The sequence below is a fragment of the Lepidochelys kempii genome, chromosome 16, assembly GCF_965140265.1.
Source record: "Lepidochelys kempii isolate rLepKem1 chromosome 16, rLepKem1.hap2, whole genome shotgun sequence".
Taxonomy (NCBI): Eukaryota; Metazoa; Chordata; order Testudines; family Cheloniidae; genus Lepidochelys; species Lepidochelys kempii.
The window spans coordinates 16,143,117-16,167,195 of NC_133271.1; the positions used below are offsets into that span (position 1 = coordinate 16,143,117).

General features: G+C 54.0%; 1 protein-coding gene across 2 annotated transcripts; it reads right to left on the reverse strand.

Annotated features, from left to right (window-relative positions):
* Positions 1 to 1,830: 1,830 nt before the first annotated feature.
* SLC27A4 (solute carrier family 27 member 4) lies at positions 1,831 to 23,979 on the reverse strand. 2 transcript variants are annotated; one of them, XM_073313763.1, is made up of 13 exons: positions 23,710 to 23,979; positions 16,010 to 16,176; positions 14,876 to 15,270; positions 12,662 to 12,820; positions 11,965 to 12,034; positions 11,732 to 11,823; positions 10,966 to 11,075; positions 10,094 to 10,303; positions 9,513 to 9,639; positions 8,729 to 8,866; positions 7,891 to 8,055; positions 6,898 to 7,044; positions 1,831 to 5,907 (listed from the first exon to the last, which is right to left on the reverse strand). In XM_073313763.1, the coding sequence occupies exons 2-13, from the start codon at positions 16,168 to 16,170 to the stop codon at positions 5,750 to 5,752; spliced, it is 1,932 nt and encodes a 643-aa protein (XP_073169864.1). In that variant the 5' UTR covers positions 16,171 to 16,176; positions 23,710 to 23,979; the 3' UTR covers positions 1,831 to 5,749. The 2 variants fall into 2 exon arrangements, with proteins under 2 accessions (XP_073169864.1, XP_073169865.1); XM_073313764.1 differs by lacking the exon at positions 23,710 to 23,979 and adding an exon at positions 18,102 to 18,120.
* Positions 23,980 to 24,079: the final 100 nt, after the last annotated feature.

Sequence of the window (24,079 nt, forward strand, 5' to 3'; positions counted from 1 at the left end):
CTTTCATTTGCCAGAGGAAATTGTGCCAAATGCTGGGAGGGGTTCACTTGGGAGCAACACGTCCTGTGTAAGCTGCACACGACATCTGGGTAACGATCACGCAGCACGACAGGGAGGTGGGAACACGGCCAGCGCCACGGGCGCCCCCCAGGTCCCACTCAATGTCCTGGGGCTCCAATCAGCCTGCCAAAACTGTGCAGGGCCAGGGACCTGCAATCGGGACAAACCCATGGTGTGCAAGCAGGGAGGGGTAGGGAGCAAGGTGGGAGGGGAAAGGCCTCCTGGCAGGGGACGGTGGAGGGGCTTCCATCTCTCGAGGACTGTTTCCCCTCATTGAGGGGGGCGGGGGGCCCACTGGCCAGGTTTCTTTTGCATTGTGGATGTGGCAACTCTCGAATGAGGACTTTCTCCACTCAGCCCCCCTTGGTTGTCTCCGGGCTCGAGCACCTGCACTACTCCCGCCCCGGAGAGGAAGAGGTGGTGGAGCTGGTCAGTGGCAGATCCAGCTGCTTCACTCCTTCCCCTCCCCCAAATCCCATCCACTCACCCCACACAGACTCCCAAATCCAGCCCCACATGCTGTTCCACAGGGCTCGGATTACCTGGGGGGAAGCGTTTGCCCCCGTAATTGGGGGGGAGGGAGAGAGAGATAGCTCAGTGGCTTGAGCATTGACCTGCTAAACCCAGGGTTGTGAGTTCAATCCTTGAGGGGGCCATTTTACGGATCTGGGGCAAAAATTGGGGATTGGTCCTGCTCCTTTGAGCAGGGGGTTGGACTCAATGACCTCCTGAGGTCCCTTCCAGCCCTGATAGTCTATGATTCAGCACAGGAAGGAGTGTCAACAGTAAATTGGCAACCCTACAGTAACAAACCAAGTGCTGAAAGGAAAACAGCTCAACAGGAGACCCGATTTCAGTTTCATGTGGCCTGATGAAAACCCTAAATAGCAAAACAGCACATGGAAGATTGGAAAGTGATGGGGAAACAACAAATGGGGATTGCGAGGGTTTGACTCCTGACAGAAACCAGATTTTCTCAAGGGCCATTATTATATGTAGGGCTCATAGAACTGCCCAACACTTCCCATGGCAAATCCATTTTGAGTTGTTTAACCAGCAGGTCTGACATTTTCCAGTCCAACATTTACTTCCGGCTCAGTTATGATTATTTTGGAAAATTTCAGCCAAAACAGTTCAGACCTTTCCAAGATCAAGGCTGGGGGGAACGTCTGGCTTTGCCCATGTTAAAAAACGCTGGTGACTTTCTTTGAGACGCTGTAGCAACACCATGCTTAGCAGGAACTTGAAATTCAGGGGGTGGCAGGGAAGGGGTTGGGGAGAAGGAGGTACAAGGGAGCTGCCATGTACTGTCCTTGTGAAAAGTCTACGCACCTATGGCCAAGTCCTACACCTTTGAAAATTAGTAGTTTGTGCATGCTTAGTAGAGAGCGCTTTGAATTTAGCAGCTACATTCCCCAAAGATTCCACACTTCCGTGTTCCAGCACAGTACTGCTAAGCTCATTTTCCAGCTGGAGAAACTGAGGCAGAGCAAGTGGCGGGGACTTGCCCAAGGTCGCTCACTGAATTATCAGCAGAGCTACGCCTAGAAGCTATGACCCTCGACTACCAGAACCCTAATCTAACCATCAGACCCTTCCTTCTGTCGGCTGCAACAGCTCTAATATAATCAGAGGATAGCTGGGAGTTCCTTCCTCCTTTTGCAGGTGGATAGGGTAAATCTTAATGATTGCGAACATAGACTTGAACTTCAATTTCAGGTTTCTAGGACTGCAGTCAGAGCACAAGAGAATTTGAAATCCACTAGTGGCCATAATGATCCCACAATTTTATTTCACATCAGGATTTACGAACTCGGCTTAGGTTTGACATGTGGAAACAGATGAGGGTCGTGTGACAAGGGTCAGAGGAGGACATGAAAGCGAAGTCCCATCCCACTCTTCCTCCAGGCTGATGGTAGAGATGGTCCTGTGGGTTGCCACCTCCCACCACTGTCCCACACTGCCCTTCCCCAGCTCCTTCCTGAGTGTCAGTATTTCAACATCTCATCACTGCAGGGAAAACAAACGTTTGGCTGCTGGACAGACTTGTTGGGACATGCGAGAGGGAGGAACCAGATGCACTTACAGAGAAACATTCCGGTGTGGTGAGACAGGGGAAGGGGTGGGTTGCAGAGCGGAGGAGAAAGGGAGCCCAGTGCTGAGGACACAAAAACACCTGGCAGCATATGTGGGGAACTGCTCCCCTGAAAGAAATGGTAATGGGCTCAGCAAGGCTTCTGCTCTGAAGGGCAACCTACTATGAGTTTCCTTCCCAGCAGGGTGTGTTCAATCCCCAAGCCTGCCCCCATATAACAACTGGTCACAGAGGGTACTCCTTTATTAGGCAACAGTGTGCTCTGAAGGCTGGTCTTCTGGCTGTGGCCCTGCCCAAAGCTATGCTGAAGTCAGAGTCCCATTGACGGGTGGGGGCATCGCATGCGGAGGGAGCCTGGGCAGGCGGCTGCCAAGCCCCTTGCCACCAGCTGTTTCATTCATCTTCACAGTCAGCTCCTCCCCAGCCAGACGGGGCCTAGTGCCACAGAGGATGGGGCCCCTTTTCAAAGCTCTGCAAAGCAACAGCTTCTATCCCTCCACTTACATTGTCCTCCTCAGCATAACATCCAAGGGATATTCATGATATTCTGAGCCAGCAGGGCTCCCTTTGGTTACACTGCGCTGCTAGGGATGGGGCTTGATAGTAGTCCGTCCCCCCCGCCTTTGCTCTTCTCCCCCAGGCAGAGGGATAAACATGGAGATAGCTCTGGCAATAGGGAGGGGGTGCAGATTGTGAGCCTGTCTCCCGCCACTCCTTTTCCCCACTGATCTCAGGCACCATTTACTCTCAGGGTGATGGGCTGAATTACAGAATAATTTTAACAAAAGCTCTCACACTAAGAGAGGGGTCTTTGAATTATAGTGAAACAGAATAAAGCCACCAGACTGAGATCGCTCACCCACCCATGCTCTGCGGCTGATCCCGTTTGTAGATCAGAGTCATTTGGTCTGGAGAGCCCTCACATTGCATTGGCTAGGACTACAGCTACACCAGCCTGGAGAGCACTGCAGAACTGGTTAGCGACCCGCTGTTGTCCTTAAAACAATGCACTGCAAATGCTGAGGGCTGACTCAAGGGCCCTGACTGCACTAGGAAAAAAGGGTTTTTCCCCCCACATTAGCTAGTCTTAGGCACCCCCAGGCGTTTTCCTGGACTTACTAATGTGAAAGTTACAAACTACTTTGTCCACACAGTTAATTTAGGCTCTAGCCCAAGCCCTCTTACCATGCACACACAAAGCCCTCTAACCTGTTGTTGCAGGTGCTTTAAGCCCAGGCTAGCTGAGGGGACGGGGGAGGACAGGGGAGGTGAGAACCAAGGCTCTGCTTTACCTCAAGCTGGAACCCACTGACTTTACAGTAAGGAGAGAGAACAAAAACAACTCCAGTGCTGGTAGCCCTCCACGGCCTTCCCACAGTGCCCCCTGCAGGACAGACGTTCTCCCACAATTGATTGAGAGGAAAAAACAACATCCTAGGGCATCTCAGAACAAAGAACACACACACACACGGGAACACAGAAACATACACACTAATGGGGACAGGGCTTTGTTGTCACACCCAAGCTAGGCTAATCTGAGTGCCCAGACCTAGGTGCTAATCACCCAGGTTAGCTATACAGTGAAGACAGACCGACCCTAGGATTCTACCACAGAATGTTGTCGAACACCCGTCTTCTTCTGCAGCAGGGTCACCCCCACTAGGCCTCCTTGTGGCACCTACACTGTCTGCAAACCCATCTCTCCTCACGCTACAGTGGGGTATTGCCACTGCCCCATATCTGCTGGCTGGAGGCCACAGCTATATGCCCTAATAATACAACTACCACTGATGGAGAATCTCCTTTAGCTCACATCACAGAGACCTGTGGTTTTGGAGCAGTGGAGCCCAAATTCTAGCTTGGCCAGGGAACACACTGGATGACTAGGGAGCCAGCCACAGGAGTATGCGCGCGAGACTCAGGTTCCTTCACTCAAGCCTGCATGTCATGAATGCAAACATGCCCATTTGGCAGCTGGTCTCTTCACATCCAGCCCCAAGTAAGAATCGTCTCCCTCTTCCCAAGGACATTTCTGACAAGGGGAGGGATGTGAAAATTCTCCTCCTGTCACATGAAATAGCTTCCGTGTGCCAGTTTCCAACCCAGACCCCCCACTACAGCACGGACAACCAAACAAGAGAGCAGCATCTGGGAAAATCCAAATCACTCATGCTCAGATTTAACCATGAGGGTAGAACAGATTCAGGGTGCAGGGTCTTGGACCTCCACAAGCAGACCAAAGAAAGCAGATGCCTACCCTACCGTGCTGACAGACAGATGGACATACAGAGACACTGTTCTCAGGACTCATCCCGCTACAGTGTAAACACTACGTGCTTTTCCCTGAATAGATCTTTCCTGCTCTCTCATCCAGCCCCCCATGGGATCACACAGAATCAAATGCGGCTAAGGATGCTACACTCTGAACGTGAACAAATGGATTTTCTGAGATGGCAAGCACTGGCCCCCAACAAGGTTTGCAGGTGCTCAACCCCTCAGCAAGAAAATAAAAGACATGCAATTAATGGCCTGGTCTTTACAACGGTGAGGCGCATAACACCAGATCAGCAGCGTCATACCCCTCACCCAGGGCATAAACTCCAACTGAAAGCAGCCCCAAGGAGGCGCAATTCCACAAGGTCACAGCACCAGTCCCCTCCTGCTCCTGGACAGGTAGGTCTGGGAACAGATTGCCTGTGGACTTTGTGCCCTAACCTCTGGAAGAGAAGGATCAGGCCCAGATGAAGGGGGATGTCCTCGTGAGAAAAAAAGAGAAAGAAGGATATTCTAGCAACAGGATGCCCCCACCACCCAGTGCACAAACCTGGGGCAGGTTAAAAAAAATACAATAAATTAAGACCAAAAAAAGTATGATCATGAAAATAGAAAAATCATCCCCTGGAAAGAATGAAGCATGGCAGAGACACTTGCCCTTCCCTCCTCTGAGCCCCACAACATGCCCCCACCCCAACAAAGTTGCAATGCTTCAACAGTGAACCACAAAGAGGGCAATGTTTTTTGCCTTGCATGATGGTCCCCAGCCAGCTGGTTGGTTGGTTCAGTGCAGAGTGCAAAGCTCACCTCAGCTTAGCTGCTTTGTGGGAGGGCCAGCACCCCATCGCCCTTGGGGGGGGGGGGGGTCTGTGAGACGCACTACTGCCATCAGCCCTTTTTGGGCTCTGCAGTGTGAGCAGGACAGCAAAGGAGAGAAATAAACAAAGGCAGGGAAATGGAGGCCTGTGGAATGTGGGCGCCCCCCATCTCTGCCATCTTGGCATGGTGAAGTTCCCATGCCCCTGATCTTTGCCATCTTGGCCTGGCAAAAGTTCCATGTCCCGGGCCATAGATGAATAGAAGACCCCATGCTCACAGCCCAGGGGGCCACCCTTGTATGAAGTAGAAAATAAAGCCATAATGATTCTGTACTTTGGTACGTAACCCATCCTACCCAACACACTCATCTGTGTCTGTAAAACTTGTTAAATAAAGCCCACGTGTGCCCTTCACATCATCCTTTAACCCTTTCCTTCCCCAGGCCCGCCCCATCCTGACACAGCAAAGGGATCCAAGAGGCGACTTGCAGAGCCTCGCCCATTACAGCTTCTGTTGTCCTGACTGGATCCTCCTGAAGGCCTCCATGTCCAGTGGGAGGTAGCAGCCTTGCCTGGAGTCCAGGAAGTATAGCCTGTCCTTCACCACAGCAGGGTCAAATCCGTCCCTGCGCAGCTCCATCTTCTGGAACTTGTAGGTGCCTGGGATGGAAGCAGCAAGGGGTTAGGGGCAGCGGTGGGGAAGGAAGGTGGCCTGTGGACATCATGGTAGCTCCCTGTGCCTCCATTCCACCTCCTCAACAGATGCCTCCTCTTTGGAAATCAAGCCTGCCACCCTCCACTGCCACTAGGAACACCCACAAGGAGGGACTCAGCCCATCACCCCTTGTAGGATCCTGCCCACAGCATGGCTGACATGGGACTAGCAGACAAAACCCTTGCTAGCCAGATTCTGGGGCTATGCCTCACCTTTGGGTGAGCCATTTGCAGCAGGGATTGAATTTAGGGCATCTCCATCTCAAAGTGAGAGTCTCTATTAACTGAGCTCCCTCTGCTATGAGGCCCAGCCACCCCTAGGAGGAGGACAGAGCACCACACAGAGAGCGTGCGTTCCACCCACACCGTTCTCCTGCAGCACCGTTCTCTCACTGTGCGCTGCAGACCATGGCCCCTTGGAAAGCTCAGTGCAGTCCTCAGCCATCACCCCCTATCTTCCCTGCTCGGGCTAGAGGGCCACTACTGACAGCCGTGTTTAAAGACACCGTCAGTCAACCAGCAGGGCCAGGACATCCCAGAGCCAGGGCCTGGCACCCCACAGCTTTGCAAGGCGTGTGGTCACCAGTGTACGCGTGTGTCAAATGCCCAGGCACCATCCCAGAGCATGTGGAGGGAGCGAAAAAGAAAAATGGACTTGCTAATGAGCCAGACTTTCCAGTCCCTTTGCATGCCGAGAATTAAGCCGCCCCGACCCGCCTGCCGTAGGTCAGTACACCCCCATTTTACAGAGGGGGAAGCTGCGGCATGGATGGGGAAGTGACCCACCTAAGGTCACACAGTGAATCAGTGACAGTCAGGAATAGGACCCTGACTTCAAGTTTCCCCTATTCCAGACAGGTCCTTCTGGAAGCCAGGAGAACACTCCTGGCTTTTTGTCAATTCAAAAGGAAAGTGTCCCCAGCAGGGCGGGCTCACTTGTCTTGTGCACTTCTGGCAGCACTCGCAAGAAGACGGGCCGTGCGTACAACGGCAGGGCCTTCTTCAGCTCATTGGCAAAGCTCTCCAGGTTGCAGGAATTCTTGGGGTCAGCAATGGCTGCCATCCCTGCCTTCCCCTCGATGCCTGGAACATAGGAGAGAAGGTGATGCACACAGTAGGAGGGGGCTGGTGCAATCACTCACATACCTCCCGCCCCCCAGCTGGGGAGCAGCTTCAGCAAGCTCGGTGCACCAGTTGGCCCTGGACAGAGCTGGCCAGGCCTGCAGCAATATGCCTAAGACTAGACACAACATACAAAGGGATCTCCACAGAAGCTCACCACAAGACAGATAATCCAGAGGGCTCTGGAATGCCAGGCCGTTAGCAACGTGCTTAAGAGGCAGAGGCAACACACACGCACAACTCCAAGGCTCACCTTAAATAATACATCAGTGACAGAGTCTCCATCCTTCAGCACCCATACATACACCTCACCCCCCGACAGTGACCCCCTTGCCAGCGTCACCAGCATCAGCCCCTGGTTTGAACACATCCAGGAAAGCTCCACTCTCTCTGCACTGCTCCCCTACCACTGGGGATGGCTTTGGCTGGACGCTGTTGCCCTATAAACCAAGATACCAGTGATACCCAGTGGCCACCTCATGCTATTAGAGCTGCCTTTGGCCGAGATAAGTCCCAAGATCAGCGAGAATGGGGTTGGCTCTGCCCTGCACCTTGTGTTGTCATTTACACAAAGGCAAACCAGATCGACTGGAAACTCTCATCTAAAGTGTTTCATGCACCCACAGCCGAGGGATGGGAGGTTCTGCACCCCAATCCTGACCTTTCCTCCTCCCTCTTCCATGCAGCGGGATAAACAATGAGACTCACAGGATGGAGACCAGGGCCCAGGCAGCAAGTGCCAAAGGGCCCTCACTCCCAAACTTAGGACAAAGAAAGCAGAGAGATGCTCTCCTCAGCCCTGGTTACCTGGCACCTCCACCCCGTAGACGACAACGTCTGTCATGTGGAGGATGCGGCTCAGAGTCCCCTCCACCTCCGTCGTGGAGACGTTCTCGCCCTTCCAACGGAAGGTATCCCCAGTGCGGTCCCGGAAGTACATGTAGCCGTATTCGTCCATCATCAGCACATCTCCTGTGGGAGCCAGAGGAAGTCAGAGGAGCCTACAGGCTCCCAGGGTGGGAGTCACCATAACACTCTGCTCTTCTAGATTGCCCTCCATCCAGGGCTCTCCAAGCACTTCATGAACATCAGCCTCACTATCCCCCAGCCTGAGGCAGATCATGATTGTTAGTTCCATTCAACAGCTGGGGACTGGGGCCACAGAGAGGGGAAGTGACCTGCCCTCCAGGAGTCAAGGGCAGAGCTGGGATTAGAACCCAGGAGTCCTAGCTCTTGGGCCACGCGGAGCAGTGGAAGGAAGCGTGATCAAGTAGTTACTGCAATAACCTGGGCTTAACAATATACCAAGAACCTGCCACTGGATTCGTTGGGTGACCTTGGACAAATCACTTTCCCTCAGGGCTTCAAAAGAATAAACTATCCTGACCCAGTTCTTGGGTCAGGGAGTGCGTTTGGGAGTCTTAATTCCTGTTTGCAAAGTGGTTAAAGAGGGCAGATGGGAGGCTCTGGAAGGGTAAGTGTGATTGAGCGAGATTGCCAGGTATGGATGGGGACAGCAAGCAGAGGATTAACCAAAGGCCTTGCTGGGGGTAGCGTGGGGACCCTGGAAACCAAGTGCACCTGTCAGCGTCAACCCCCTGCTCTCAGAGCGCACCCTCTGCAGCTAGGGGATAAGGGCCCTCACCAGTAAGATACGTCGAGTCCCCCTTGGCGAACACGTCATGGGCGATCTTCTTGCTGGTGGCCGACTGGTTCAGGTACCCGTCGAAGTGCAGCAGAGGATTGCTCTGGATGATGCGTCCTACCAGCTGTCCCGGCTCCCCTGTGGGCAGAGAGGGTGAGGGATATGCTCAGACCCAGCCATTCTGCTGTCTCAGAGACAAGAGTACGCAGAGATCGCCGGCTCCGCATGGCGTGCACGCTTCCTGTCTCCGTGGGAGGAGGAGACGCTTTAGGGAGAACACTGGGGCTCTACTGTGCAAACATCTCTTAGTGCACCGGTGTCCAGTTTACCTCAGCAAACTTCCCCCAGGCTGCCCTCCCAACCTAGCTCAACCCTGACCCGCAGGAACCTCTGACTGAGCTCCTCCCTGTCTCCGTGGCCCGTTCAGTCCCTGAGCTCTCTGCTGAAACTGCCCCCGGGATGGCCAGGGAGTGCCAGCTGTGGTAGTGATTGCAGCAATGTGGGAACTGGGCTGAGAACTATCACACTCACTTCACACCCAACAGCTGTCATTGGTGACCATGTCCAGTCACTACTGAACCGGAGCCCCGGAGGTGCACAGAGTCACCAAAAGGGGGAACGGTTTCTAATCACAGCAGAGGATGCTTCTGGATGCTTGTCAGAACGGAGACTCCTGCACAGCTAATCACAAATCAGGGCTCTAGTTCAGGCCTCATGCAACATAGGACAGAGGGACGTAGCAATAGACAGAAGCTGCTCCCCGCATCGCCCCATCCCCCTTTACCTGGTTTACAAGGGATGCAGAGTCCATCCGGCCCACGGATCAGCTCCATGGTGTCTTCGTTCACCCTCACCAAGGTGACGGGGTAAATCCCAGGCAAGATCCTGCTGTTGAAGCCACAGGAACCAACCTGGAATCGAGAGAACGCAAAGAGAGCCCAATGGCAGCTGGAAGTCTCTCTGTCCCGACCCTGGCTTCCCTCCTATTGCCCCAGCTGCCAGCCCCAGTGATTGCCCAGGACATGCGGGAGCTACCCCACCCCAGAGACCAGATACAATCTGCTACCTTCCCAAGGTCACTCAGGGCTCCCTGCCAACATCAGCGGAGGGGCCTTGCACCTGCCCCGCGGAGGGATGCTTACTCAGGATCAGAAGGGGTGTCTCCCGACATTCCCTCCCCTGTCTGCTCCCATCCTAGGCCCTTGCCATGGCCTGCTCTGCCAGCTCTCTGGGCACGGAGCGCATGAACCATCCCACCAGGAGCACCGAGGGCACGTGTCTGCACGAGACATCACAGTCGCCCTCGGCAGCCGGGGGCGGGGAGATGCCGCAGCGGCCAGCAGAAGGACACAGACAGGGCCGTACGTTATTGTCGAAGTTGCCCAGGCTGCAGTTGCACTCAGTGGCACCGTAGAACTCAGCGACTTGGGGGATCCCGAAGCGGGAGATGAATTCCTTCCAGATGGACATCCGCAGCCCATTTCCAAGTGCCATGCGCACGCGGTGCTGCCGCTCCACCTCCTGGGACGGCTGGTTCAGGAGGTAGCGGCAGATCTCCCCGATGTACTGGACAATCTGCGGAGGGGAAGGGAGACATGGCACACCGTGCCCTTCCACAGCACCCTCCACCCAGGGACCGCAGAGTATCTGAGCAGCATCAACTCTGAAAAGCCCCCAGGAGCCAGGTGGGTGTTAATAGCCCCGTTATACAGATGGGGAGGGAGAGTCAGAGGAAGAGACTTGCCCAAGGTCACCCAGTGAGTCAGTAGCAGAGCCAGAATGGAACCCAGGAGTCCTGCTTGCCAATTCTGTGCCTCCTACCTAGCTGGCTGCCTCCTCGTAAATTGGAATAACCGGTCTGGCATTCCCTGTTTTGCTTGCAGGAGGCAACACCCTGACTGCCCTCCGGAGCACGATACAATAAAGAGCAGGAGCAAGGAAAGGACGTGGAACTACTTGGATTGTAAGCTCCTTGCAGCAGGGACCAGCTTTTGTTCTGTGTTTGTACAGCGCCTAGCACAGCAGGTGCCTGGTCCATGACTAGGGAGAAAGCTATTGCCCTCATCAGACCCAGCTGCAGTTACAGTCATCTCCCCAGGGAACAGCCAGCCAAAGCCTCGGTTTAAAGACATCCAAGGGCCCCACTGCCAACTGCCAGGATTCTCAGCAAGTTGCTGATTCTCAGGGTTCCTCAGCCAACCCCCCACCGCGAGGCCCTTACGCCCCCACTGCCTCACCGTACAGTTGTACTTCACGCAGTCGTCCCAGAAGTGAGAGGCTGAGAACTTCTTGCGGATCACCACAGTCATCCCCTGGAGGAGGCACTGGCCAATCCCGACAATGTTACCTGGGTGAGAGGGTAGCGCAGGGGAAACCATTAACCTCCCGCCTCTCGGGAGAGGGTGGCTGATCCCAAAAATGGGGCAGGCTGGCTTGGGGACATGGAGCCTTTCACCTTGAGGCATCTGGTTTGAATCCAGCCCAGGATCCAATAGGGACCAGAAGGTGTCTCCATCCCAGGGCTGTTGGATGGAGCTGGAGGGACTCAGGTAGGTTCTTAGTGCGTGGTGCCCAATTCCCAAAGTCACCATCAGGAGTGGTGCTAATGGGCCCCCTCTATACCCTCACTTAGGTCTCTAAGCACCTTTATCCCCATTTTATATATGGGGAAACTGAGGCACAGTGACAAGCCAGAAACAGGTTCCAGGGGTCCGTACTACCAGTTTCCCGATCTAACAACTAGCTGCCTTGTCCTGGGCTCCCAGTACTGCTAGGTGGCTACCACGGACCTTGTGAAGACCCCAGTCCTTCACACTGATCCAGTGGGGACAGATGGGCAAGCCCCTCCTCAGCACACAGGAGCTGGCGGTTATGTTACGACAGTCACTGCAGCAGCCCCTGGACCGAGAGTCTGATGACATCACGAGCAAGGAGACAGGCTACAGAGGCTTGGGCAGAGAGACATGCGAGCAGGGGCTCAGTGTGTACACAGCACTCGGATACCTGCCGCATGGTAGAGAGGGAGGCAGTCGTACATCACATCATCTGGCCTCATGCAGAATCCGTAATACACCAGGGATGCCATGCGGTAGTACCTGGGGCAGGAGAAATGGGTGCATCAGTAGCCATACCAGAGCAACAGCCCAGCAGAGCCCTCCATTGCTAGCAGGGTCCAGATCCCACCCCCGTTCCCCTCGTACCCACCACAGGCCTGCCCCTGCACAGCCCCCCCTGACCTGCAATTGACCACGATGGCTGCCTTGGGCATCCCCGTCGTGCCGGAGGTGTAGATGTAGAAGAGTTTATCTGGAGGGCAGGTGGGGAAGGCAGAGAGAGGATTCAGTATCACAGCAGCATCTCACGACCCCCAGTGGCCTCACACCCTCTTTCCCGAGGAGCCAGAAGGGCCAGCGTGCTGGATCAAGCCAAGCTCCTGAATATGCATGCGCTCCCCGCGCTGGCTGTGGTCACCCCACCTCGGGCTGCCATCGAGTCAGCTCGCCCAAGCCGGCCTCATCATTTGTACAGCACCAACCGCAAGCCGGGCTCTTCGCTAAGCGAAGCGGGTTCGGACCTGGTAAATACTCCGATGGGAGACCTCCAGAGAGGTCAGTGGACTAGCACTCAGCATCAGTCTCCGAGCCTGGCTTGCACAACAGCAGGCCAGCGTAAAGCAACAGCTTCCCAGAGCTTGGTGCAGAAGAGTCACACGTCAGCAGACTGGGGAGTTACACTCGCTCCATCTCTCTGCTGCTTACATGGACGTGGCTGGATTTGTTTCACCTCAGGTGACGTGGCAGCAGATGAGCTGTTAGCACCCCGGGATTATCCATTGCTGGAGGACACATGGGAACAGCACAAAGTCCCTCCCTTCATTTGCCAGAGGCACAATAACCCACACTCCCCCTCCACACCTCGTCACAAGGGACATACCTAGGAAACCCTTCTTTGGGGGGCTTGGCAGGTGCCGAGGAGCCATCTCCAGGAGGGGGTCCAGGTGTTCTGTGCCTGGGGGTGCGGATTCTGGATTCCAGTCTCCGGAGCAGAAGAGACGAACAGATTTCCCCAGGGAGGGCTGTACCTCCTGCATGGCTGGAAGGGAAGGAGAGCACGAAACAGGAGCTCTGAGAAAAGACGCCTACGAGACATTGAGATCCAGCAACACGGAAAGAGGGGTGGCAAGGTTTACAAAGCTAAGCCTCCCCACCCCATGCTTGTCCAAGCTGATGTTATGCCTGTAGCCTGCCCCAGCCCGCCTTCGCCCCAGCCTAAGAGGGCAACTGGCTCAGGAACTTGCTTCACCCAGGTGGCTGCAGGCTAGGGCCTAGAGCAGCGACACTTGGACTCTTCAGAGCACTTTCAGGCCGTCCATGAAACTGCAGCCAGCACAACAGGAAGGCCCCTGTCAGCCTCCAAGCCTGGACAGTCCTTGCTGGCCACAGCCCAGGGCCATTTTAGGTTCGATTAAAAAAAAGAAAATCAGAAACTCCCATTCCCTTCTCTGCCCCCAGCCAGGTGCCTCTCAGATGTGAATTCAACACTGATGAGGTCTGCGGACAACACTGGACCGGGCGTTAGTGGACAAAGGCCAGGAGTGCTGGAACTAGTGACGTTGGGGGTGTGGGAACACCCCCTGGCTTGGAGCAACAGTAGACGAATGCTGGCTTCCCTCATACACAGGCTTTACAGTTCTGAGCAGTGGCTTTCAGCACCCCCGCCTTAAAATTGTTCCAGCGCCCTGGCAAAGGCACAAGAAGATGGGGCCGAACTGCAGAGTGACCTGAAGAGATCTGGGCATGGGGGCCACAGGTGATCGGGGAAAATCACTCCTAACAAATGTAAAGTCCTGCCCCGGGAGGAGAGAGAGACTGCACCGACATGTGATGGGGGAGGTCACCCAGCAGCCACAGCTATCCCCATAACGGGAGCTTGCCTTCATCTGGTCCCCTGATTTGACTCACTCGTGTGACCAAACACCAGAGCTGTGATGGTGAAGCCATCACACGACAGGGAAACGTTCACAAGAGGAACTCAGCAGAAGTCGTGGACCTCTGTTTATCCACAAGGGCAAGCTTCCTCCACACCGCCCTGCCAATGTGCCTCATCCCTATGCCAGAGGGACCAACTGTCAGGACAAGAGAAGTCAGTCTCTATTGCCTATTTGGTATTGGGTCCCTCTAAGGGACAACCAATAAGGACCAGCTGCGGTGATGGTTTAGGTGACACTTGTCCATTGGGGACAGGGCTGAGACCCGGCCAACCCATTTCACAAGGTGGCCAAACAGCTCTCAGGGCCTGCTTTACACTGGCATAACTTCATTATAGAGGTGAACACAGCCCTCAGTAACTATTGACCAGGACTGGATTTGAACCAGCAGCCTGAAGCGACAGCGACCCTTCTCCTGAACCAACTACTGTATTTTCTGAGGTTTGTTTTAAATATCCCCATGGCGGGAGCATCCCTCTGGAGACTGCTCCACAACCTGACAGTGGTCCCCCAGCTCCTGATAGTCAGGCTAAGTTTTCCCACCTGCCTTAGTTGTTCTATTCTAGCCCTTTGGCTCATTCTAGACAATGACTCTCCTTCCTGGCCATTTACACAGCTCGGATCTTGGCAGGAGTTTCCCCAATCCTATGGGGTCATCACAAAGGTGTTACCATCTGGTGCAAAACCCCAGCCATAGCCACAGCAGATTGGGGGGCTGCCAGAAAGGTGCCTGTTCTCATGGCCACAAACTGCCCCCAACTGATACCCTGGCATTAGAGACCCTGGCTTAGCAGATTTCACAGCAGTGTCCCATTACAATTCTGGACTCCCTACCTACCTCACTGGGTGGCCCCTGGTGACACCCACCCCCCACACAGCCTCTTGAAGCCCCACCTCTTATGCATGGTCCTCAAGGGCCAGCTCTGTCTCAACCTCCAGCAACAAAGCCAGAGAGTCTCATGTCAGCAGCCCTCCTGGAATCACCCCACTCACCCCCCCTACAACAGTTCAGGGACCCACCCATGGCTACTCTTACCACCAAGCCAGACTAGCCAGCAAAGATGCGGGGGGGGGGGGGGGGGAAGAAGGAGCCCAATGCTGGGAGACCCAACTACTTTGCAGGCACATGCCTGGGGACACAACCGACTGACTCCTCTCACCTTCCATCATCTCGGCCCCGAACACCACGGCCTTGGAGTTGGAGATGTTGATGCAGTGCAGCAGGGCCTCCATACGCAAGTGGGAGTTCACGAGCGCCGCCTCCACCCCAATCTTGGCCATCCCCAGCCAGAGGCCCACGTACTGGTTGCAGGACTCCATGAACAAGGCCACCACGTCGCCGGAGCGGAAGCCCTGCTCATACAGGTAGTTGGCCACCTGGCTGGAGTACTCATCCAGCTGGCGGAAGGTCCAGCTCTCACCCGTTCCCTGGAAGATCAGCGCTGTCTTCTCCGGATGCTTGCGGACTGTCTCCTGAAAGATCTTGGGGATGGTGTTCTTCCCCCTCAAGTGCCGCCACACCTGCCACTTCACCCTCAGCAAGACTAGCCCAGTGCTGTCAACCAAACCGGACAGAAGATTCTCTGCACTGATCCACATGGAGCCCATGTAACCAGATCCAGCCTAGACTGTGGGTCTCCCTCCCATTGCTCAGGGGAAGCAGGGGATCTGCGTGTGGAGCTTTCCAGAGAGACCCTTTACAACCAGAAATGGATTACACCCAAGAAGCAGGGAAGGGGTTAGAACCCAGCCCTTTCCCCTCAAAGTGGATTACAAATGCTCCTCCCCAACCCCCAAATGAGCTAAAGGAACTGCCCTGCCACCTCAGGGCAGCAGATATTGTGCAACAGGCCAAGGGGCACCTGTTCCCTCCAAGCCACGCCCCCAGGTCCACGGTGCAGACACATGACTGCCAAATCAGTGTTTTTAGGGACTGAGGGAAGTCCGAGGTCAGAGACAGTCGCCAGCCTCGGGATCTCCGCTGCCATTATATCTCAGAGAGACCTGGCCAGAGATTTCAGGAAGATCTCAGGTCCCAAGAGCAATTCCCCCTGCCCTCGCCTGGCAGGGACTGCATTCCTCACTGAGCTGTCTGCGTAACCTCAGCAGGGGGCTGAAGTGTAGGCAAGATGCTGGTATTCAGAGCTCTCCACTCTCATCCCTGCATTGCCCCAGCCACAGCAGGAGGCTTTCCCCACCTTGGCTGCCCCAGCTCCCCCAACCCGGTTCCAAGCTGGGGGTCACCTTAATGCAAACGGGACAGAGAGAGGGAGGTTTCCAGTTAGGACACTTACGTGAAGTCCCTCCTTATTGTCTTGAAGACGATGCGCAGGAATTTCCATCCCCCGGAGCCCAAGTAGAATATGAAGAGGGCAGGGATCACCTGAACCCAGGAGAGCTTCAGGAGCAGCCTGAAGAGCACAAAGAGCGCGGTGAGGGAAGCCAGCCGCAACATCTTGACCTGTGGAGGGAGAGAGAGTGGAGATCAGTTGCTGGTTTTAACTTTGACCCTTCCCAAGGCAGACACCAACCTGAAGTAGGAGTGACAAAGAAACTGAAATTTCCCTGCCTTGGGAGGTGTCAAGGTGGGAATGGGGATGGCAACATGGGCTAAATCCTGCTCCCCTTAGCAGGCCATGCATAACAGTAAGGCAAGCAGGATTGAAGCCCTGCACGGCACCCCGTTGGGCTTCCCTGTAAAAACTGACTGGTAGCAGTGGATGCTACCAATAGGCACTGTCTGAAACTACAACTGCCAGTGTGTGTCATGGCCTCTGGCTGGGCCTCTACTTAGCCGTGTACCCCTGAGCACAGCTCACCAGGGTGGTGTAGATGAGGCTCCATCTGCTGGTTTGATAAGAACCAATAGTGTCTAACCCTGCTCAAAACAGGTTGATCACAAGAAGGTGTCTCCCGGGACTGAGACCATAACTTCAGGAAACTACAACACGCATGAACTAGAATCGTAATGAAATTCCTGGGGGAAGAATGGGACACATGGTGGAACTCGGAGAAGGTAAAATGGCAGGATAAGAACCAGGGAACGAGTCAGGCAGATTTCTGTTCCACAGCACTGTACGTTAAACCCAGTGGGCCAAACCCCCCATTGGTGTAAATCGATGTAGCTCCATTCATGTTACAGAGACACCCTGCAGTCAAGCCAGTGGAACTATGCTGATTTACACCTGCATGAGATATGGCCCTTCACATTTGGGGAGCTGAACATAGGGACATAATCTGACAGATACTGAGATAGCAGAGAGGCGTGTGCCAGTAGCTGGAGCATGAGACTGAGAAAGAGAGGTCTACTCCCAGTTCTGACACAGACTCTCTCTGTTGCCTTGGACAAGTTATGCCACCTCCTTGCCTCAGTTTCCCCATGTGTAAAATGGGGATAATACACAAGGGACCATTGTGTAGCTGTCAGATAGTGGCTGGAAAGCAATGCATCAGTGACAAGGATGATGTCTCAGACCTACAGACCCAGAAAAGAGCCGCTTCACCCTCCAATTTATACCGAGGCGCCTCCTTTCATTTTACTCCAATTCTGCCATGACCAAAGCGGATTCGACTCTCTGGCTGTGCCCTGGCAAGTTGGTGGCTCAATGGGGCTAGCTCTTCCAGCACCCTACGCTCTGGCTCGAAGTGCTAGACCACATGGCCAACTAAGCATTTCAGCTTTACATGCTCCTTTGACAGGACTTAAAAAATAACAACCCACACATGCACATAAACAGGAACTAGGCCAGAAAAGAGGACCTAAGTCCTTTGAGCTCTATAAGGCTTTGCAGGTTCTCGTATGACAGGGGTTCTCAAACTGGGGGTTGTGACCACAAGGTTATTATATGGGGGGGTCGCGAGCTGTCAGCCTCCATCCCCAAACCCCGCTTTGCCTCCAGCATTTATATTAGTGTTAAATACAAAAAAAGTGTTTTTAATGGATAAGTTGGGGGTCGCACTCAAAGGTTGGCTGTGTGAAAAGGGGTCACCAATACAAAAGCTGGAGAAACACTGTCATATGATCATGCCACTTCCTTGCTGAGCCTACCGAGGTGCAGCCAGAGCTGATCTAGAATGGTCACAGATGGGCTCCTGGAACAGATCAGACCTGTGTACCAGATGCACGCCACAGGGGGGCAGCAGAGCAGGGACCAGGGCTGGGGGGGCTGTGTAAGCATAGCATTCATGCCTTCCTTCCAAGGGGCACAGGGCAATGCCAGTGATCAGCCTCAAGCACACACTGCTAGACACTCCCCCCATACAGACTCGCAGGTCAGCTGTGACTTTCCGCCTGCATTTCCACCTTCCCACCCCCACGCCGGCAGCCAGACCAGATGGGGATGTGGGCTGACACGTTCGCTGACAGTGGCGCAGAAGGGCAGCAACCTATGCAGGAATCCTTCCATGCGCCTCAAGCGGGAAAGGCAACCACAGGCTAATCTCCCACGCTGGGAGCTCAAGGCCCCACAGATAAGGCTGGTCCTTCCTGAAACAGGGTGAAAGGGAAGGAAATTAACACACTTCCTATTCATTCTTGCAAACCGATTTAACATCCCTGGACTGGCAAACTCCTTGGTCCCACAGCGATCGGGGCAGCAGGGGATCCCCTCACAATTACAAGCTCTGGCCAGGAACCTTTCAGTTCTCTGGTCCCAGGATGAAGTCTGGGGGGAGATAGGATGCTCTGTGCAGTCATCCCCTGGGATTCACTCTCCCCAGACAAACATGGGAGCGTGGCTGCTTTTGAGCTCACTGAAGGAACCATCTCTTTGGCATCACATACTTCTCCCTGTCCACCGAGGTTAGCTACTGCAGTGCTGAGGGCCGCAGAGAATATCCTGCTTATTGCAGACAGGCTGTTAATGCAGGAACCTAACCCAGGGGATGTATGCCCTGATGCACATCTGAGGAGCCAATAAAATGATGCTGCACAGGGTGGCCCTGGTTGCTGACTGGATCCCCTAGGCATTCCTATAACACCCGTACATGATCATGGACCCAGATTTCCTGGGAATGTTGTGTGCAATCCCTCCCCCAGTTCAAGGATTCCAGACTCTCCCAAACTTCCAGCCCTGCCTGCTCCATATTAACATCCATCAAGCTCTCTCCTTACCCTCTTCCTCCTGAAACTCCCATGACCTCTCCAGCATATCCCGTCCTCTCGTGCCTTTCACCTGGGCAGGGACCTGCTCTTTGTTTGGCACATTGTGTTGTGATTCAGTGGTTCTGTCGGGGCAAGGGCTGGGGAAGCAGAGCAGGGCTCTGTTCCTGGTTCTTCCACTGAACCTCCCTTTTGTTCCCTGATCTGTAAAATGGGTATAATGGGGAGCATAACAGATAGCTAAGATAATAAGGTAGGTGGATATTTGTATTACAGAAGTTCTGAGAGGTCCCAGTCAGGGTCAGGGCCCTATCACGCTTGGTGCTGTACAAACACATTTGAAGAGATGGGGGGTGCTTATCCGTCGGGGGGGGGAAGGGGGAAGCATTATTCATTGCAGCCCATCTAAGCCCCACTCCTGCAAGCTGCTCCATCTGTGGGCAAAGCCCTGTACGCACAAGGGGCCCTATTGACTTCAGAGGAAGTCCACACAGGGGTCTGACCATGTAGATTTGATTGGGGCCTTTTCCTGAGCAACAGTTAGCCTCTTTCCATGGGTATCAGACTCACAAACACCAGCATTTAATGCAGATCACAATGCTGATATGGGCACCCTGTTCAAAGTGCCAAGTCTGTCTTTCCCTCTCCAGCCAGTTCCACATGTTTTCTGAGGCATTTGGCGTTCCACCCCCAAGCGGGCTGTGTGCCAAGCACTCCCAAGCATTCACAGGGGAGACGGAGCTGGACACACACTTAACCAAGTCACTCCATATGCCTGCAGAAGGAAGAGTCAGATCATTAGATACAGAAGTGCTGGGATTGCAAGCAGCACTCAGCCAGGAGCAGAAAAACCCTGAGTCCCACCCCCTGGAACCTCCCCAGGGCATCCCAGCAATTTCACAAACATCAAGGTGCAGGAGCTGCTCCCAAGAAGACAGGCTTTGATGTTGGGCTTGTGCCCATTTCTGCTCCTTCCTGACATAAAGCGGGGGCCTGGGAGGCTTTGCTCAAACCAGGTTTATCTCCCGCTTGATTTTTACATTTGGAATTCAAGGCTTGTCTGGCTGCACCGGCACAAGGAAAATTAGGGCCCGTAACTCACTCGCTGCAGGGGGCAGTTCTGTGATGGCGATTTACTGCTCCTAGTTTTCCTAGTGCAGATGAGACCATGGATACTGGAGAGCCAGTGAAATATCAGCCCAGGAGCCAAATGAGGCAAGCAGCCAGAAGAGGAGGGTACTTCGCCAAGCAGATTCCAACTCTTTCCTGCTAGCTTGCTTTTATGAATACTTATTTAGCTGCAGCGCCCCATGAGAGACCTATCCCCCATCATCAGGTGAGAGCCTGCAACTGCCTCCTTTTGGAGGGACAACCAGGCAGTCACCAATGCCCCAAAAGTGAGCAGAGCTGATTAGGGTGGAGACACACCTAGGATGGCTGTGGGGTGCCTGGATTCAACATAGGACATCCCTGGAGGACCTGCCCTCCAGGGTAAGGAGGTGATGCAAACAGCTCCTCCCTTCCCCAGCGATGCACATGTGTGTCAGTGAAACCTCACTATTCTGGAGTGACTCCAGCTTCTGTACCTTTCATGGGCTGTCTTGCCTAGCACAGAAACAATGTTCCAACGTCAAAGGAGATTTGAGCACGATCTTGTATCCTGCTGGACCTCATTTCAGCACCCAGCCAGAAGTGGCACGATCCAACTGTCTGCGATGGTGTGGCCAGCCTCTCTTCATAGGAGAGCCCACAACCCAGCCCACCTCATAGTTCTCATCCATGGTTGTACCAATCTTTCCCTTCCAAACTCTTCTGTCACACAGTGGTCCCCTGAAAGTTTTTTCCAGTCTCAGTAACAGACCACCACCACTTCAGGTATTCTGAACCACCACCAGGCTTGATTATAGCCCGTCAGCAAGCTTACTCCTGGAGTGTTATTTACATGCTATTTACGATGAGTAGCCAGCACCTGCTTCTGAGGACAAGTACAGCCCACTCACCTGCCTTCAAGTTCCCTACTCTCTTCCCTGGCACATCCTTCCTGTCTGTATATAGTCCCAGCTGCTGGGGTTACTTCCATTGGCCTGCCAACTACCTGTCTTTCAATCAGGTCCCAAGTAATGTATACCGGTGGGGATCTGAGTGACAGTACTGAGTCAACAGCTGACTCCACACATCCTGTTGCACCGTCCTTCTCTGCCCTTATCCCATCAGCATCAGCCATGCCAGCACTCTTCCCATCACTCCAGCTTGCATCAGTGCCGGCTTGTTCTGGTTTCTCTTTTTCCTCCTCTCCTGGCACCTAAACCCTCATCAAATCCTGCTGCCTCTTTCTTTGCAATAGCTCCAAAAATCCATCCCTTCCTCTCTACCCAGAGGACAGCCCATCCTCAGGGAATTTCAGTTGCAAGTACTTCCTATGCCATGCCTTTTCCCCACCGCATCAGCTAAAGTACAGCTGCTAAGCCTACTGCTCTGGCCAGATCTTCCCCATTCTTTAACCTCTCCACTGACTTCCATTCTTTTACTGCATTTTACTACTTCTCTTCATTTCCGTAGCTCTGCATGATTCCACCCAATGCCCATATTTCATTCCATCTCCTCCAGCATTCCCTCCTGCTTTCTCTCCTACACCTACAGCAGGTATCATGGGTCCTATTAAACCCTCCAACAGGAGCAACAGGCTCACAAATAAATTTTATTAGGATGATGTTTAAAAAAAAAAGTGAACCGTACAGAGTTTAAGCGTAGAAGTACAGATTATCAAGGCGTGCGAAATTCAGTTTAAGATCAGATAGTGTAAGGAATAAATAATCTGCAATATCCCTGATTGGGGGTAAAAGGTTAATGGGTCAAAATACAAACATTGAGATATGAGGGTATGTTATTCATATGATGGCTATGTTCAGGTGTGGAGTATAATGAGTGGATACGATGATGAGGATGGATTGACCCTCATTTGTTGAGATTTAACATTCACCGAGCTTATGATTCCAGTTCATATGGTCCAATGGAAAAAGGCTCTCGGTCCCTTTCTTGTAGTCTAATATACACGTGCAGAGACCCTTTCAACTGAGGATCTCCAAGTTCTTTCCAGGTCCAATAAACCCTCACAGTCCCACTACTCCCTATGAGACAGACATTATCCTCCAAAGCAGGCTGAGCAAGGCCCAGGAACACACAAACCCTCCACCTGCAAGCTTCAGAGAACTGGAGAAAGTTTGGGCAAGACTCAGCACTGATGTCAACAGGGGCAACTCCAGAGACTGCAACGAATGCTGGTGTGGCCAGTGTATTTGGACGGCTCTCTCTACTGAATCTACATTAATTAAAGGGGCCCGTTTCCAGATATGTTTCAGAGTAGCAGCCATGTTAGTCTGTATTCGCAAAAAGAAAAGGAGTACTTGTGACACCTTAGAGACTAACAAATTTATTTGAGCATAAGCTTCCGTGAGCTACAGCTCACTTCATAGCTCACGAAAGCTTATGCTCAAATAAATTTGTTAGTCTCTAAGGTGCCACAAATACTCCTTTTCTCTTTCCAGATGTGTTACCAGCTCTCAGTTGAGCCTCCTGTTTTTACCTACATTGTTTAATCTCCTTTGAGATAATGGTATCAATCAAATCTCTTACTTTGCCCAACCAAGGGCAAGGGTCACTAGCAGAGTCATAAAAAGAGATGACTGACCTTAACCAGCAGATGCACTATGTTAAAGAAAGATGCAGAGGGTCAGCGATTCACTCTTGTCTGATATGAAGAACTTAAGTGGGAGGGAGTGGAAATCAGTGGCAGTGTACAAGGAAGCCCTTCATGGCCTACCAGATAGGGACAGGATGTGACCCATAAGCATCAGAGAGCTACAACAATCACAAAGCTCAAGAGAGATTTTTTTTTGCAACTAATTGTAGATGCTTCCAGGCAAAGAGCTTGCCTCTCCAATTGGATCACAGAGAGCCCGGCACACTTTTGGGTGCTCTGTTAACACCACCAGTATACACCAGGCCTCTTTTCATACTACCAAGAAAGCATCTCTTGTGTTTAGGCGACACAGAGGTTGAACTAAGAACACAATGCACGACCCAGGCTTTTGTCCCCTTTTTGGTCACTGCACTGTTCGGAGACTCCAAACAGGGTTTGCCACCCAACCCTGCACCTCCCCCTAGTTTCTTTCAGAAAGGGGACCCAGCTGGGATACACACGCAGGGCTCACCGCAAGGAAACGAGAGCTCCACAGTTTGCTGGGCTGTCACATTAGGAACCCTCACACCGCCACCTGACTCGGGTCTAAACAGTCATTGCAGCAGGCTGATCTTCTAGCCAAGGGCAAGTCTGCCACTTGAGAGGGAAGGAAAGCCAGTGTCTCTCTTTTTCAACTATTGACACTGTGGGCTAAAAGCAAGAGGGGGACCACAGTCGTGTAGCCAAAGAGAGGTGACAGCGATTTCCCAGTCCCCACCCATAAGCCAATCCTGCTCAGTCATGGCAGGGAGCCTGAACCCCCTTTTCTGGGGGTGATCGCCCCGCCCCCAGCAAACAATGGCTCACCCCGCGCCCTTCCCAGCAGCCTCTCCCCAGAGAAAGACAGACCCACAGGAGGACAGCCGTGGGTTTCCCAGCCAACAGCAGCCCACCTGGGGCCGGGCAGGGGATCGCTGTACCTGGCCCAGCCGGCGGACACACCCCACCCCACCCCGCCCCGCCAGCAAGGGGAGGAAAAGGTCACCGTAGCCGGAACAAGCCTCCCTCCCTCTCGCCCCACACCGGCGGCGAGGGCTTCCCACGCCCCAGGCCGGGGACGAGCCAGCCCGGGGGGACCCACTGGGATGAGGCGCGGCCGCTGCAGGGGGGGGCGCCTGACCCACGGCTCCCCCCCCCCAACACCCCACACTTACCCCTTGGCCCCACAGGCCTCTCCGCGCCCCGCCTCGGGCGGGACCGTCCCGCAGCGGACCCCGCGCGGCTGGTGCGGCGGCGGCGGCGCCTGTCAGCTGCGCATCGCCCCGCGGGCTCGGCGCCCGGCTCTCAGAGGCGCGCAGCGGGCTGCGCCTCCCGCATGGCGGCGGCAGGGGCCGAGCTGAGAGCCGGGCGGCGGGCGGCTTCCTGCTGCTGCTCCCCCCGGCGCCGCTGCCGCTGCCCCTACCCAGAGCAACCTGCCGCCGCTGCAGCAATGCGGGCGGGGATCAGCCGGGCGGGAGGGGAGGGGGCGGGGCCTGTGGGAGCCGCGCGGCATGCTGGGAGCTGTAGTTCTTTTGTCCACCTCCT